The sequence below is a fragment of the Heterocephalus glaber genome, unplaced genomic scaffold, assembly GCF_053883595.1.
Source record: "Heterocephalus glaber isolate CG9 unplaced genomic scaffold, H.glaber_assembly_v1.0 deba00000942, whole genome shotgun sequence".
NCBI lineage: Eukaryota > Metazoa > Chordata > Mammalia > Rodentia > Bathyergidae > Heterocephalus > Heterocephalus glaber.
In genome coordinates, this window is record NW_028258174.1 from 4,731,300 (window position 1) to 4,745,233 (window position 13,934).

The 13,934-nt window shown below is 44.2% G+C and overlaps 1 protein-coding gene across 9 annotated transcripts in view; it reads right to left on the bottom strand.

The window, feature by feature from the left end:
* Positions 1–2,792: 2,792 nt before the first annotated feature.
* The window catches only part of Ddo (D-aspartate oxidase), a 33,083-nt gene continuing 21,941 nt past the window's right edge, over positions 2,793–13,934 (bottom strand). For 6 of the 9 annotated variants that reach the window (XM_013068960.2, XM_087208679.1, XM_087208677.1 and 3 more), the window contains exons 4-5: positions 13,059–13,235; positions 2,793–4,672 (exon numbers count right to left, since the gene is read on the bottom strand). In XM_013068960.2, coding sequence (XP_012924414.1) covers positions 4,105–4,672; positions 13,059–13,235 — 745 coding nt within the window. In that variant the 3' untranslated portion in view covers positions 2,793–4,104. The remainder of the gene's footprint in view (positions 4,673–13,058; positions 13,236–13,934) is intronic. The other 3 variants (XM_087208676.1, XM_087208681.1, XM_087208675.1) reach the window with 2 other exon arrangements.

The following is a 13,934-nucleotide window of genomic DNA, read 5'->3' on the forward strand; positions in this document are numbered from 1 at the left end:
CATACAACATGCACCAGAGTGAAAATTATAATTCCCAGGCAAAAGGCTCTGGGAAGTGGGCTGTAGGCCAGGTCAGCAGGTCCCCTGAGTGGATGGAAGTCAATTGTTCTGCTAATAATTAAAGAAATATTGGTTGTATTTTGAAGGGATCTGGGTAACTCATTCCCTTGGGCTACTTAGGGTTATGATTTATAGGCAGCAAAATCACTTAAGACAATAAAGCCCCCAGGCCTGCTGGCAAACTGCTGAGATTTTTCAAGAAGAAAGGCACCATTTAAACATCTCAATCAGCTTTTCTCAAGTGAATGATGTCCTGAGGAAATGGGTTTCAAATGTTTCTCCATCATTTACACCCTCAGGAAGAAAGATGAGAGGAATAGAGAAAAACCACTGCAAGGGCTCCTCAGTCCATTTCAAATATTTGACAAGTTCAAAGTCCTGGAACAGATTTCCAAGAACTACAACTCCCAGAAGGCACAGGGCCCACCATCCTTTCCTTCCTTCTCTCTATAGCTCTTCCTTGATGAAGAAAAATTGGTTCAAATATCAATTGATTTGAGAGCCTCTAGTCCGTAAAAGGAAGAATATGTGTCAGTTTCAAAACCTACCTTTCTTCTACATAACCATGACCAACCAGATTACGAACTCTCTGTTCAACTTCAAGCAGTAGAACCTCAAAAGTCTGAACATAGCTTTTGTCTGCAGAAGAAGCACTGGGCTGCCAATGCTACTTGCCCCCCCCCCCGCCAGGTCACAAGCACAGCAGGCACATACAACACAAAGGTCACACACTTCAAGAATTGAAGAAAGAAATCAGTTGTCCTCTATGTTCAGCAAAGAAAACAAATTCTCTGAAACAGAATACAAGAAAGCAAAAAGAAAATAGTTCATTCTCAGGTAGTCTCATAGATCCCAAGGAAGACATCAACTGCTGTAAACATCTAATCTTTATGGAAGACCACTTGTGATTAATTTCATGTGTCAAATTGCTTGAACTAGGGCTGCCCAAATAGCTGCTAATACATTATTTCTGGGGCGGTCTGTGGAGATATCTTGGAAGGGATAAGCATCTGAGTCAGTAGACGGAGAGAGAAGGCTGCTCTCGCCAATGGCAGTGGGCACCAGCCTATCTGTGAGGGCCTGATGGAAGCAAAGAGATGGGAAAGGATGGATCTGCACTGTATTTGATCTAGGACTCTATCTTCTCCCACCCTCAGAGATCAGCACTCAGGGCCTTCACGCTTCACACTTACTCTCTGGGCTCACCCGGTCTTCGGGTGTCAGGCTGGAACCATCCCACCAGCTCTCCTGGGTCTCCATCTTGCAGAGAGCAGACCGTGGTACTTCTTGGCTTCCATAATCAAACAAGCCAACCCCTCACAGTAAGTCTCACTCAGTACATCTACATGTGTCCTATTGGTTTTGTTTCTCTGGAGAACCCTGACTAAACAACCAGCCAGATGAGAAAAGCAAAGCCCATTTTTTCATAGTCTGCTGTAGCACAGGCACCTGCCACAATCACTTGCATTCAGCAGTGACTCAAAGGCAGGGACAGCTTTAAAGCAGTAAAGAGGAAAGGCTTCAGAGATGCTCTGATTGGAGACTTTTGGTATGGGGAACCAACATGTGGGTTAACTGAAGCAGGGCATCCTGGTTAGCAGTGCATACTTTGCTTTCTGTAGTTAGTGCTAAGTTAGAAGGGGGGGGGCAAAATTTAGGAATGCTATTGGTTATTAATTATGTCCTGGCTATTTTATGCCAATTGTTTAGCTTTCTGGATTGTTGCTAGAGATAGCAATCCAGCTTGTCTGGTGCACAGCAGGCTGGCTTCCTGCACTGTTTATTGTAGTGGGGGACTGGTTTCCTGGGGGGTGGGGTGGATGCTGCCATTTGTGGGTCGGAGCTCTATCTTTATATGTGGTCTGGCCATTGTCCATAAGCACATTCAGTCCCTCATTTTCAGATAGACGGACAGCCATCTCTGGGCAGCTGATAGCCAGTAAGCTGATTCCCATGGTTTCTGGGAGCTGCTTTGGGGCAGCTAATTCCTCTAGGCCACCTTCCCCAGTTGCCTAAGGATACACCTATTTGAGTAAGCATATCCTCAGTTCAGTGCACCAAGGTGGCCGGCGAGGAAGGGTGGGAAGCATAGTGGTTAGAGTAGTAATGGGGCTCTAGAAGTGGAGAGAAACTGCTCTGTGATTCTCAGCCAGGCTGTCAGAGTCCCTGGGCAGCTCCTTCCCCAAAGATTCTGACTTAGTAAAACAGGGCTGGAGGTCAGAAGTTTGTCAAACTTTCCAGGTGATTCTGAGATGTTGCCCAGATCAGCAGCTAATAACCAAAACAGGGGAGCAGATGCTTAGAAATCAGTGAGAATGAAACTGGAGCAGGCGGCCCTGAAGTCCTCGATCTTTCAGTCTTGTGATATTGCGCTGTAGAAGTCTAAAATGCAGAGTGAAGCTAAATGAAAGCAGCAGATCAGCAGAGGCCATGGCCTGCACACCACCAGCCACCACAGCGTCCAGACCTCGGGTATGGAACAAAGGAGTGCACTTGAAATTGCCGTGCCATTCTGAGATGGAACCTAATCTGAACAGCATCCTTTGTTTTTATTTTTAAGCATTAAAACATGTATCTCCTCTTTTAAAATACATACTGTTTCTCATAGTATGTGTGATGAGTTCGTGTTTTCAATCTATGTTGACACGTTTCTCACATGCTTTAAACCAAATAATTGAATTTTGACCATATAAACTAAAACCTCAAAAAAAAACCAACACTCACTCTCCAAATGGTTACTATTTTTTTTTAATTTCTAGTCTATTTAAATTTTCAAATGAACCAGTTTGATATGAGTTAATACAATACCACCCCCTGGTGGACAGCTGTAAAAAGGATTCTGTGTGTGATTTAACTTCAGAATTTTAATGTCATGTAACATACTGGTGCCCCGTCGCCCCCAGCAGAATGTTCTCTTCGAATAAAATCACAGCAAAAGCTCAAAAAACAAAGAATAAAAACTGAGCTGTGCTGGGAGCTTTGTCTTTCTTACATTTTTTTTTCTGTTGACCCTGTATCTTCACCAGGATGTCCAAAATAGAATTATCACCAAACATGTCATCTCTCCCAAATTAAAATTAAGTTCATTTCTTCTTAAGCTTTCTTACTTCAGTGAATAACATCTCCTTTCCCACCCACCCAGCCAAAAACCCACCTGAGAATTCACAATGCATAGACATTTTAAAGGCTCTACGAAAACCTGAGCCAATAAACCAGGTTCAATTTGTTTAACTCTGAAATTCCCAGACTCATTCCCCTCCTGCTCAATACTGCTTGGCAACCTGCAGAACACTTTTTGGTTATATATCATTCAGAATGATTGTTCCATCTCAATCAGCAAATTAGCTCTTTGGCTGCTTACAGTATTCAATCTTCAAAAGTGCTTAGTCAACTATACCATGAGTCAGCTCCCAAACATTTGTAGTAATGAAACGTACAACCTTGAGAGGATGACCCTAGGGAGCTACTGGATTGATGCCACATCCACAGGCAGCTTCATCTCTGTCTTCCACCACCATCACCAGCTGTGGGTAGGAAGCCAATCTACTAACAATAGCAGTAATCTTGCTTTGTTTTCAATTAAGTGCTCTAAGTCTGCATTGCATAAGCATCATTGATTTGTTTTAGAGGGATTATAATGATCATCTGGCTATAACCTTAGAGGGTCATACACAACTCTGCAGTTGACAGTGATTTAAGTGTTTGCCATACATTATCTCCTCTCGCGAATTTATGAGCCAAAAAGTATCAAAACCTTGTAGCTTTCAGCATTCATGTAAATCAGCATAGACACTCAGACACCAGATCCAAAACAAATCTTATTCTATATCACCAGCATTTTTAACAAAATACACCTTCACGCCCTGTGCTGTTAGCCTAGATTTCCTAAGCATACTGACACATATTGCTTCATTTCTCATTTTGAAAACAAAGAATATCTAATTAAATTTTCATGCAATAGAAAAATTATTTGAACCTGTTCTGCAGCTTTAAGTGTGCTTTGATCAATAGCGTCTGGGGCTGTTAGCTGTCATTTCATGTTATCTACAGCTTTGATGTCAGAGCTGGGGTCCTGAGGGCTTGGGCGCACTCGCTCACCAGCCTGGCAGCCTCCAGAGCAGAGCCCCAGTGCACTGAGATGCCCCCACTTCCGTGGCCATAGTGGTGGACTATGGACAGCCTCTGTCCATCTCTGGCCAGGACCTCTTTCTGCAGCCGCACACTTGGTCTGTTGGGCCTCAAGCCCACCCTCTCCTTCACACTGCAGGCCCTGCACAGGGAGGGCTCCAGAGCACAACATCTGGAAAAAATATCCCTGCTAATTTCTGCATCTGGGGACAGATTCCAATCTCCTTTTTGCCTAGTTCCACCCAAGGTGACTTGAGATGCACCGGGGTAAATATACGTCAGCCCACTCCCATCCCGGATAAAATGCTTCACCCAGGGGGCCTGGACTTGGAGTACTTGACCCCTCACAGGAAAAACTGTTGCGTCTCCCACAAGCTCTCGGCTTCCCACGCCTGAACAGTTGACCACAATGTCGAAGGACGGCTGGAGCTCCCACAGGTCTTCTATTCGCCTGTGGAGGAGCAGGCCTCCATGGGTCTTCAGCCTGGAGAGGAGAGACCACCGGGTGAGACTTGGTAGCCACCTGCCCAGTCACTCCCAGGAAGTGAAGGACAGGAACACAGGAGCAAAACTGAGGGGACAAACTGTCAGACAAACACACACCTCAAGAGCTTCCCGGGCCCGGGGAGATCAAATTCCACCCAGCACCTGCCTCACATCCTGGGAAACCAGGGATTCCAAAAGTTGGCCCTAAATGGAACTTACAGTATTTTGAAAACCCAAAACAAAGGAAATTGTTTTGTTTTGTTTTGTTTTTTACTTTTTGTGGCATTGCTATGTCTTTCTAGATGCACAATAAATATGAAATTGATCTGGTACTTTAAATTCCCAAGCATTTTTTAAAACACCATTCGTTTAACACCTGAATTTACTACTGTGGGCATTTTCTGTCACACTGGTAACTCTTGCTTTCTCTCTCTCTCTCCTTTTTTTCTTTTTTTGGTACAAGGAACCTAACTCAGGGCCGCAAGCTTGTCAGGCAGGCACTGTGCTACTGAGCCACATCCCCAGCCTGACACTGGTAACTCTTGCCTGTTCTTCTGTATTCATCTGCTCTCCTTAACTACATAGTTGATCAGGTGCTGCCTTTCCCCCTTTACAGGGCCCTTAGCACAGGAGGAACACAAAGTATTTGCAGCTGATGGGCTAAATGACAGTTGCTGTTGGTAATTATTTTAGACCAAGTATATCAATAATGAAAAAGTGCTTTAAGTCTTAAAATCACTTTTAAAATTGTGGTAAAAAACATGTAACATAAAACCATTTGACCATTTTTTAGTATACAATTCAGTGATACTGAACACTTTCACATTGCTGTACAGCCATCACCACCCCCCTCCAGAATATTTTCCATCATGCAGATTGGAAACTCAATAGCTATGAAACAATAACCACTGTAACCTTGTCATCTTCACCCCATGCAACCCTATAATCATACTCACAGGTCACTTGAGGGTATGAAAGACTTTCAGCAGTTCTGTTCAACAGATCCAGGCTGAAAGTCTAGACACAGGGCACTGCTAAGAGGGATAAAACCTGTGTGAGGCATCAAAGAGTGACAAAGGCACTGGGGGACAATGTTAGTGGCTGGCAGGGTAAAGTACACTCTAAGCATATGTATGTGTGTATATGTGTGTATGTGTGTGTGTGTTTGTACTCTACCTGCCCTGAGAGAGGAGCAGTAAGCCCAGCAGTTCTGAGCCCCACACAGAGGTTTCATGAGAAGAAAAAAAAGACAGAAACTTTAGGAGCACAGCCAAGATGTGGCAGAGAAGATGTTAAATTACGGTCCAGTTTGGTCACTGATTTTAACTTAGAGAAAAAAGGCTCTGAAGTTATTCTACTGGTCTACCTCCACTTCCTAGTGAGAAAGTTCAACCTAAATTTGTATTGAGTAAGATTTGTAGGAAACTGACTTTCTGATACTCCCTTTCTAGAAAATTCCACAGATCAAGGAGAGTAGAAGAGGCCAATTTTGCGCTTAACTGCATCACAGAGCAGACCTGAACTCCCACAGATCATCTTCTGATCTGTAAAATAGATACTTGCATTTATTTGTTTGTTTCTTTGTCCATTTATTGTACTTCGGATTGAATGCAGGGCTCTTGGACTGAGCTTCATTCCCAACCCTTTTAAAAAATTTTTCTTTTGAAACATGATCTTGTTAAGTAGCCCAGGCTGGCTCAAACATGAGATCCTCTTGCCTCAGCTTCCCAGAGTGCTGGGATTATAGGCATGTGCCTCCATCCCTGGCTAAATGAGCAAATTTATCATGGAGTTCTAGTTTCTCTGCGGCTGACTCAAGGTGAGCTGCTGGCCAGTCTCTGTCCCTCTCCACACGCCCTTCCTCTGCAGAGACTCTGAAGCATCTCCAGTGTGAGCACTGTGAAGAGCAGTTTGAAACCTCTGGGTTAAATTCCTGTATTCACTCAACAAATACTCACAGAGGGTCTCACTGGGAACATCCTGGGCTAGGCTGGGAGCACTCAGAGGCTATCTCCTGCTCCACGGTGATCTCAGCCTGCTGTGTGCTCACTAGGCAGCACGAATGAGTATTTCAACCACCAGCGTCCCCAAGCACAGGCACTTTCGCCCTACACATCCTTGCTTGTTATTCTGAAAATCCACGGAAGACAATGTGCCATTTACCAAGATGAGAAAGCCAAAGCAAAGAATTTGCAAACATCCACACTTTAGGGCCACAGAGAATGAAGGAAGCCTTTGATGTAACTAATAGTGGTTAAGAGAAGTGAATGAGGCTGGGACTCTCTCTCTTTCTCTCTCTCTCTGAACAGCTCATACATAAAAAGCAGTATAGCAAATTTTACGAGCACAAGTTTTCAGCTCTCTCAGTGGAACCAACAGTTGACAGCTTAGATTATGTTTTTTAGATGTACAATAATAGATAAGTCCTCTTAAAGGTAAAATAACTCTGCAAGTTGTTTTGTTTTGATTTTCTTAATATTAGCATAGAAAGAAGAGTGATTGGAAGCTGGGTGTGGGGGCACACACCTGTAATCCCAGCACTCTGGAGACCAAGACACAATGATGTCAGGTTCCCAGCCAGCCTGGGTTACATAGTGAGACCCTATCAAAGAAGAAGAGGAAGAAGGAGAAGGAGTAGGAGAAGGAGAAGGAGAAGGGGAAGAGACAAGGGAAAAGGAAGGGGAAGAGGAAGAAGGAGAGGAAGAAGAGGAGAAACAGGAAGAAGAGGAAGAGGAGGAGGAAGAGGAAATTATAATTTTGTGGTTACACAGACCACACCTTGTGGTTCTAACCTTTTAATGAAGTAAACACCAAAAGCAGACTTTCAGGTAGGGTTTAGGGGGCCTCTCTCTTACTCTTCATATGACCTGGACAAGTTCTCCAATTTCTCTAAGCTTTAATCCTTTGCCTCTAATGTGGGTATTTTAATACTGACTTTATAGGTCATTAGGAAAATGAAATCAGACAATGTCTGGAAAAGGTCTGACACAATGCCTAACATACTGCAGTTGTTCCTTAAAGATGTTTTTATAAGAAAAATAAAGTGGGTTGCAGTGTCTTACACTACTATGAAATATGAGATCCACTATACCATCTGTGAGTGTGCCTGTTCTCCACACCCAAATATTAGGTTTAATGAAGTATGGCATTTAGATTTTTTAACTTTTTGGTGGATCATTATTGGAACATTATCTTGGTTTTGTTTTTCTTTTAATAAACTATGGGTTCCAGGTGGGAATATTTGAACATTATGATCTGTGCTCCAGGCATCTTAATTAGAACTCAGAATTATTTTCCTAATTCACAGAAATCAGAGAACTCACCAGGCACATTTCATACATTTGCTGGACTTATTTCCTTAGCTATAACCTAGGGAGAAGAGTGCCTGGCTCACATAGCTGTTCTGATGATTATGTAAGCAGCCAGTAAATGCAAATGTCTTTCCTTTCTGTTTCGATGGCCCCCTACTGAAGCTACAATGGAAGTCCAGCTTGTAACTGGCCACTACTGCAGTGATCATCAGATGGGCTGTGGGCAGGCCCTGCCAAACTTGCCATCCTGGCTCTTTGCCGGGCCTTGTACCCCAGGAGGAACCTAGTAAGTGTGCCCAGGGACTGGCCATTTTGCACCACCACCCTGTGACTGCAGGGTGGTGCCCCATCATTCTTATACACCTGCTGGCAGCATGATGACTCTAGGGCATAGAAAGTTGTATCCTGAAGCTGATGTCAACTTAGGTGACCAGGAACCTGAAAGGTTGCTACTGCAATCTTATGAGGTAGCAGCTATTCTGGAAGTTTTTGGTGACATGGTTCAGGATGTAAGAGGCTTGGTGACTGTCCTTTTGAGACTTCCTGAAAATGACCAAGATTTCATCCTGGAAAGAAAGAATATCATTGCTCCAACCTCCCATGAGGAAATAGGACCTCTGCTCACTAAATAGCCCCAGCCCAGTGTCTTCTGATCATCGCTCTAAAATGTAAAAGTGCCCATTCTGCCAGACCTAACGGCCAGCCCCCAGCTGGATTGCATCAACCTGATTATAAACACAGGAGATAGTAGTCTTTGGGGCTCTTCCTGCAACTCACTGGGAGTTTCAGCAAGGAGGGAAATTGAACTGCCTGCACCCTTGAGGGAGAAAGAAATTGCAGTTCCACTACGTACTGCATACTTCTTCTCCCTCTCTCTCCCCTGCCCCCCTCCTTCCTCTCTCCCTCTCTCTCTCTCTCTCTCTCCCTCTCTCCCTCCCCCCCTTCCCTCCCTCTCCACTTCGCACCCCAAATCCCTCCATGCACTTGGGATTAGAGACAATTTCCACATCTTCCCTCTCACTCCTGCCCCAGCTCTGGTGAGAAAGGAATCCTGGCAGCACTGAAGAGGAGGACTTCATGCTGTGGATATGCTCTCCTGGCAGCCCTGGGGCAGTGGGCACTGCCTAAGGGAGCAGGGGCCTTGGAGCCTCTGAGTGGGAGGACAGGGCAGAAAGGAGGGACATAGGAGGGGCACAGCCATGACACAGCTAAACCCATAGAGTCAACATAATGCCCTGGAACCCACGGGTTTAGGACCCAACTGCTGAAACTTAGACCCTAATTGTTTAGGGAACTTAATGAACAGAAACTGCAATCTTTTTTTCTTTGGTCACTTAAAATTGCAGAGTGGCTTGTAATGTGAGAAAAGATAGACATTTTAATATTCCTTTGAGACAAAGTATACCTCATTGGAAAGTATTATCCAAAGAGCTTCTGGCTTATGCAGACAGTGAAAACTCCCTTCTGGGGACAGCCCGCACTGGATGAGGTCGGTTCCTCTGTGAGCTGCTTCTGGAAGATCAGGTGCTTTGGATGGGTTTCTATGGCCTAGCCAGCAGGAGAGGGGGTGGCGCTGTATTCATCCCAGACTGGAGTCCCAGGCCCCCTCAGTGTCCCCCCTCAGGGACAAGAACTTGAGGCTCAGATTCTGAGAGGACTGGGAAGCGCAAGTGCCCAGTGCTGCCTGGTGACTGAGGATTCAGAGCTGGGAGGCAGACATTTCTCCCCACTGTCTGTGGCGCCCACTTAACTCTGAGCCCAGGAAGGTGGGACAGCCCATGGCAGGGTCGCTGTCTAAAGTTAGCCAGAGTGACAAAACTAAAGGAAGCCTTTGGATCACTGTGAAGACAGGGTTGACTCTGCAAGATGCTGTGTGGAAAGACTTTATTAGACAAAGCAGTTTTGTGATGTGTTATGTAAGCATGATGAGATGTCATCAGTTTTTAAAATTACCCCTTGCTGGGCCCAGGATTTAGCTTAGTGGTTCCATCGCATGCCTCACAAGCACAAGGTCCCAAGTTTGATCCCCAGTACCAAAAAAAAAAAAAAATTCTGTCATAAAATTACTCCTTGCGGGCCAGGGATTTAGCTCAGTGGTTTCGCTGCCTGCTGTGCAAGCACAAGGACCTGAGTTTGATCCCCAGTACCAAAAAAAAAAAAAAAAATTACTCCTTGCTTTCAATCTGAAGCATGATGCCTTATTAACAGTGGTCAGAATATTAACTGTTCAGTCTGTTTGTCCAAAAACAAGAAAGAAAACTAAATCTCAGTTGGCAAGAAGTACTATGTACACAGACTTACAGGGGGAAAAAACTGCCATCTCTTCATGGTGGCACTTTACACTGCTGTCTCTGATATAACTTATCATAGAATTTTAAAGTGTATTTTAGGTTTACAAGGAAATTAACTGAATAGAGTCTAATTTTAACCTGAAAATGTTGTCTCATCTGACCAGTATGGTCCTCACTTATTCCCTTGCAATGAAATAAACTGCATTTGCCTGGCACAGGGGTGTACACCTGAAATCTTGGATACTAGGGAGGCTGAGGCAGGAGGTTTGCAAGTTCTAAGCCAGCCTACACAACTTAACAGGGCTATATCTAAAAAAAAAATTATAAGAGGACTGAGGGTATAGCTCAGTGGTAGAGCATGAGCCTCTGAGTTCAATCACTACTATAATAATAATAATAATAATAATAATAAACAATAAACAACCACACTCTATTTCACACTTTTCTAAATATCTACCCAGGCCTGTCTACTCCATGAACTCATATTAATCACTCCTATCCCTGTCCTAGCACGGAGCAGCCTCTAGCCCCTTAGAGGAAGAAAGTGTGGATGAGACCCAAGATTGTACAAGCAGGGCTGTCCTGGAGGTGGCAGCCATGCATCCTCAGTCTATCTAGCAAGTGGGGTTGAGGGGAAGAAATTGATATCTGCAGCTGCCCTGGGGCAGCTCCTGAGTCCATAATGGAAGCCCCCATGGCTACTGTACCCTCCATGGCTACCACCTCTGTTCCTTACAAATCTATTGCCATCATTAGAAAAAGCACAGTCATTTTCCACCTCCACTTCACTCTTGCCTAACTAGGGAGAAATGGAGTGCTTCCATTCCACCCTGTGTCTGGGGCATTTTGCCTCCTGCTCTTCCGTTTGGGGTGGGGGATAAGAAAACCTGGAGGTGCTAGGAATGTAGATTTTGCTTCACCAGGGCTGCTGTGCATTCGGTGGGAGGATCAGGGGTCTGCTCCACACAGGAAGAGATCTTTCCAAGATGGATACGTATCAGGCTGGGACAGCCTGTCGCGCTGCTGATGTATGATATAGGTAAGTACTTCTGAACAGCTACAGAGGAGGTCACACGAGTCAGGGCAGGTGGGAGAACACAGATATAGGAAAAGAAAAAGGTGGGGAACCGAAGGCCCTCTCAGAGAAAGTCACTGAGAGGCTTTATCAGAGAGTGGGGAAGAAGGTACAGGAGAGCTCAGCCTGGTACCTCTATGGTCAGTGCAGGCCTCCTCAGGGCCATAGGGTGACGCATGGGCTCTGGAAAGAAATCAGTGGGCCTGAGCTGCAGGCCCCCAGCACAGAAAAGCCACGCAGCTTTCTAGGTGGCATCAAAAGCAGGAGACTCTGATCCCTCCAGGACAATTTATTAAGGTAGGTTGCCCCACGGGAGACTTACGGCCTGTATGATTCATTTCCTACAAGGGACAAACAAAAAGGCAGCAGGATATGACTCTACCATCTGAAGATACAAAATATGACATGTGTGTGAGAGTGCCAACCTCTGGGGGGGTTTTGTTTGTTGGTTTGTTGTGGATATTACGGAGCATTATTCTTCTGTTTTTTGAAAAATACTAAAGATCTAGGTTGTGATATAAGATTGGTGCTGAGGCTGAAGCCACTGTTGTGTGGCTTGCTGAGTGAAATGTTCGTTTTTGAGTCAGAACACTGAAGGCGGAACACTTGCATTGTGTGGAAGAGATGTAGGAGGCAACAAAACAGACCCTGGGTGTGGGGAACAGGCAGATTGTGCAGCTGCCCATCTGGGTCGGCTTGGGGGAGGCATGTGGGTAGCAGTGCACAGTGTGAGCCTGGTGTCCCACCCCCTCCCCAGTACACTGTCCTGCCTCCCCCTGGCTTGGAATTCTCCCCCTGGAAGGCTGCCCTGGGGTGAGTCCTCTCTGACCTGCAAAACCTCCCATGGGAGAAAAGGGGACAGACCCCCCTTTTTCTCCACCACACTGGCCATCTGGCTGGACACTGGCTCTCGTTCTATATATGCAAATATTCCCCCATCTGAAAAAATCCAAATTCAAAGCACTTCTGATCCCAAGCATTTCAGATAAGAGATATTCACCCTGAACATAGAATTGGGGACTGCAATGGCCTGTATTTCACAACCCTAAATCTGCCTGTGATGTCCAGACTAAACAAAAAAGAGAACTGTCAATAGGTTTCAAAAAGAATACTCTTAATGTGTTTCCTTTCTAACTAGAAACAGGAAGTCCTGAAAACCAAGCCAAAATGCAAGTTCAAGGTATTAAGGACTGAATTTAGAAACGAAGCAATTTCATAATCTGCATAGGTCCTCGGGCTTAGAGTTCTTATTTATGACAAAAGAAAACATGAAGCTATTTTTTATTTACCAACAAGAAAAAAATCAAAAGTCATTCATGTAAATGTAAGATTATTTTCATGCAAAGAACTAAATCATGTCATTTTATGCTGAAAGTAAGTTCTCCAGCTTCTCCATTTTATAAGATGAGGAAACTAAGAAACTGTTTCAATACGCAGGTTTCACAGGGGTAGGGGGCAAATGAGACATCACAGTACATGTTGAAAACAGACATAAAACATGTTCCTCTGTGCGTAGTGTGGATTTAGTCCTTGTAACACAAATACTACCTTTGGGTTGTTTTACAGAGCCAGGGCCTAGCCATTATGAGCAGCAAGACACAATGCAAAAGAGCCCGGAGAATTTCCAGTAAGTGTTTTATGAGTAGCTGTGAAGTTATTTATGGCTATGACAGATAAAGAAAGCAGCAAAGAGCCATTTTAACTGACCTTTTCTCCAACCATGGGAGATAGATCAAGGTTTCACATTTCAGGGTAGTGAAGGAATGACCAAACACATATCGGGGGAATTTCTTCAGCTCAGCCTCAGTCATCTTTCGAAATCCCAGAACCACGTCAGCCCAGAATGGCGCTTGTTCTGTAGGAATGCTCTGAAATATCTGCCAACTCAAACACAGGGAGTGGAAATTTTTCCTGAAATTTTGTGAAATAATATATTTCTAGTAAGCTCCATTTGACATTCTTTACAGCATTTGAGAATTTATCTCTTATAAACACAAAGAGAAAAGGTTCTGTTCTTCCATTTTCTGGGGTTTAGATATCTTAGAAGCTAAATTTCAGATGTTTATGTTTGGAGGAATAAGGCATTTTAAAACTAACAAGCCAGGCTGAGGGTTATCTCAGTATGTGCCAGGTCCTGGCTTCAATCCCCAGTCCTGCAAATACATACATACATACATACAGTAACATCCCTTTTAAAGATTGAATTTAATTCAAGTTTTCTAAAAAAAATTTCTGTCCAGATTTTCCTCTCTTTACTTATGACTATGCAATTTTTTTTTTTTTTTTTTTTTTGGTACCGGGGATTGGACTCGGGTCCTTGCACTTGCGCAGCAGGCGGCGAAACCACTGAGCTAAATCCCCAGCCTATGACTATGCCTTTTTGAGGAAAGGTTTTTCTCTTTTCACAATGCTTTACATACATTGCAAGCAAAACATCAAAGGTTGGCCTCAGTTTTGAACAAGATATCTAAATGGGAATAATTTGCAGGCCTCCTTAGACACACAACATACAGGAAACAGGGGTACAAATCATGAGTTAAACTGCAGGTCATCAAGTTTGACTCTAGGACTAGAAAAAAGCCA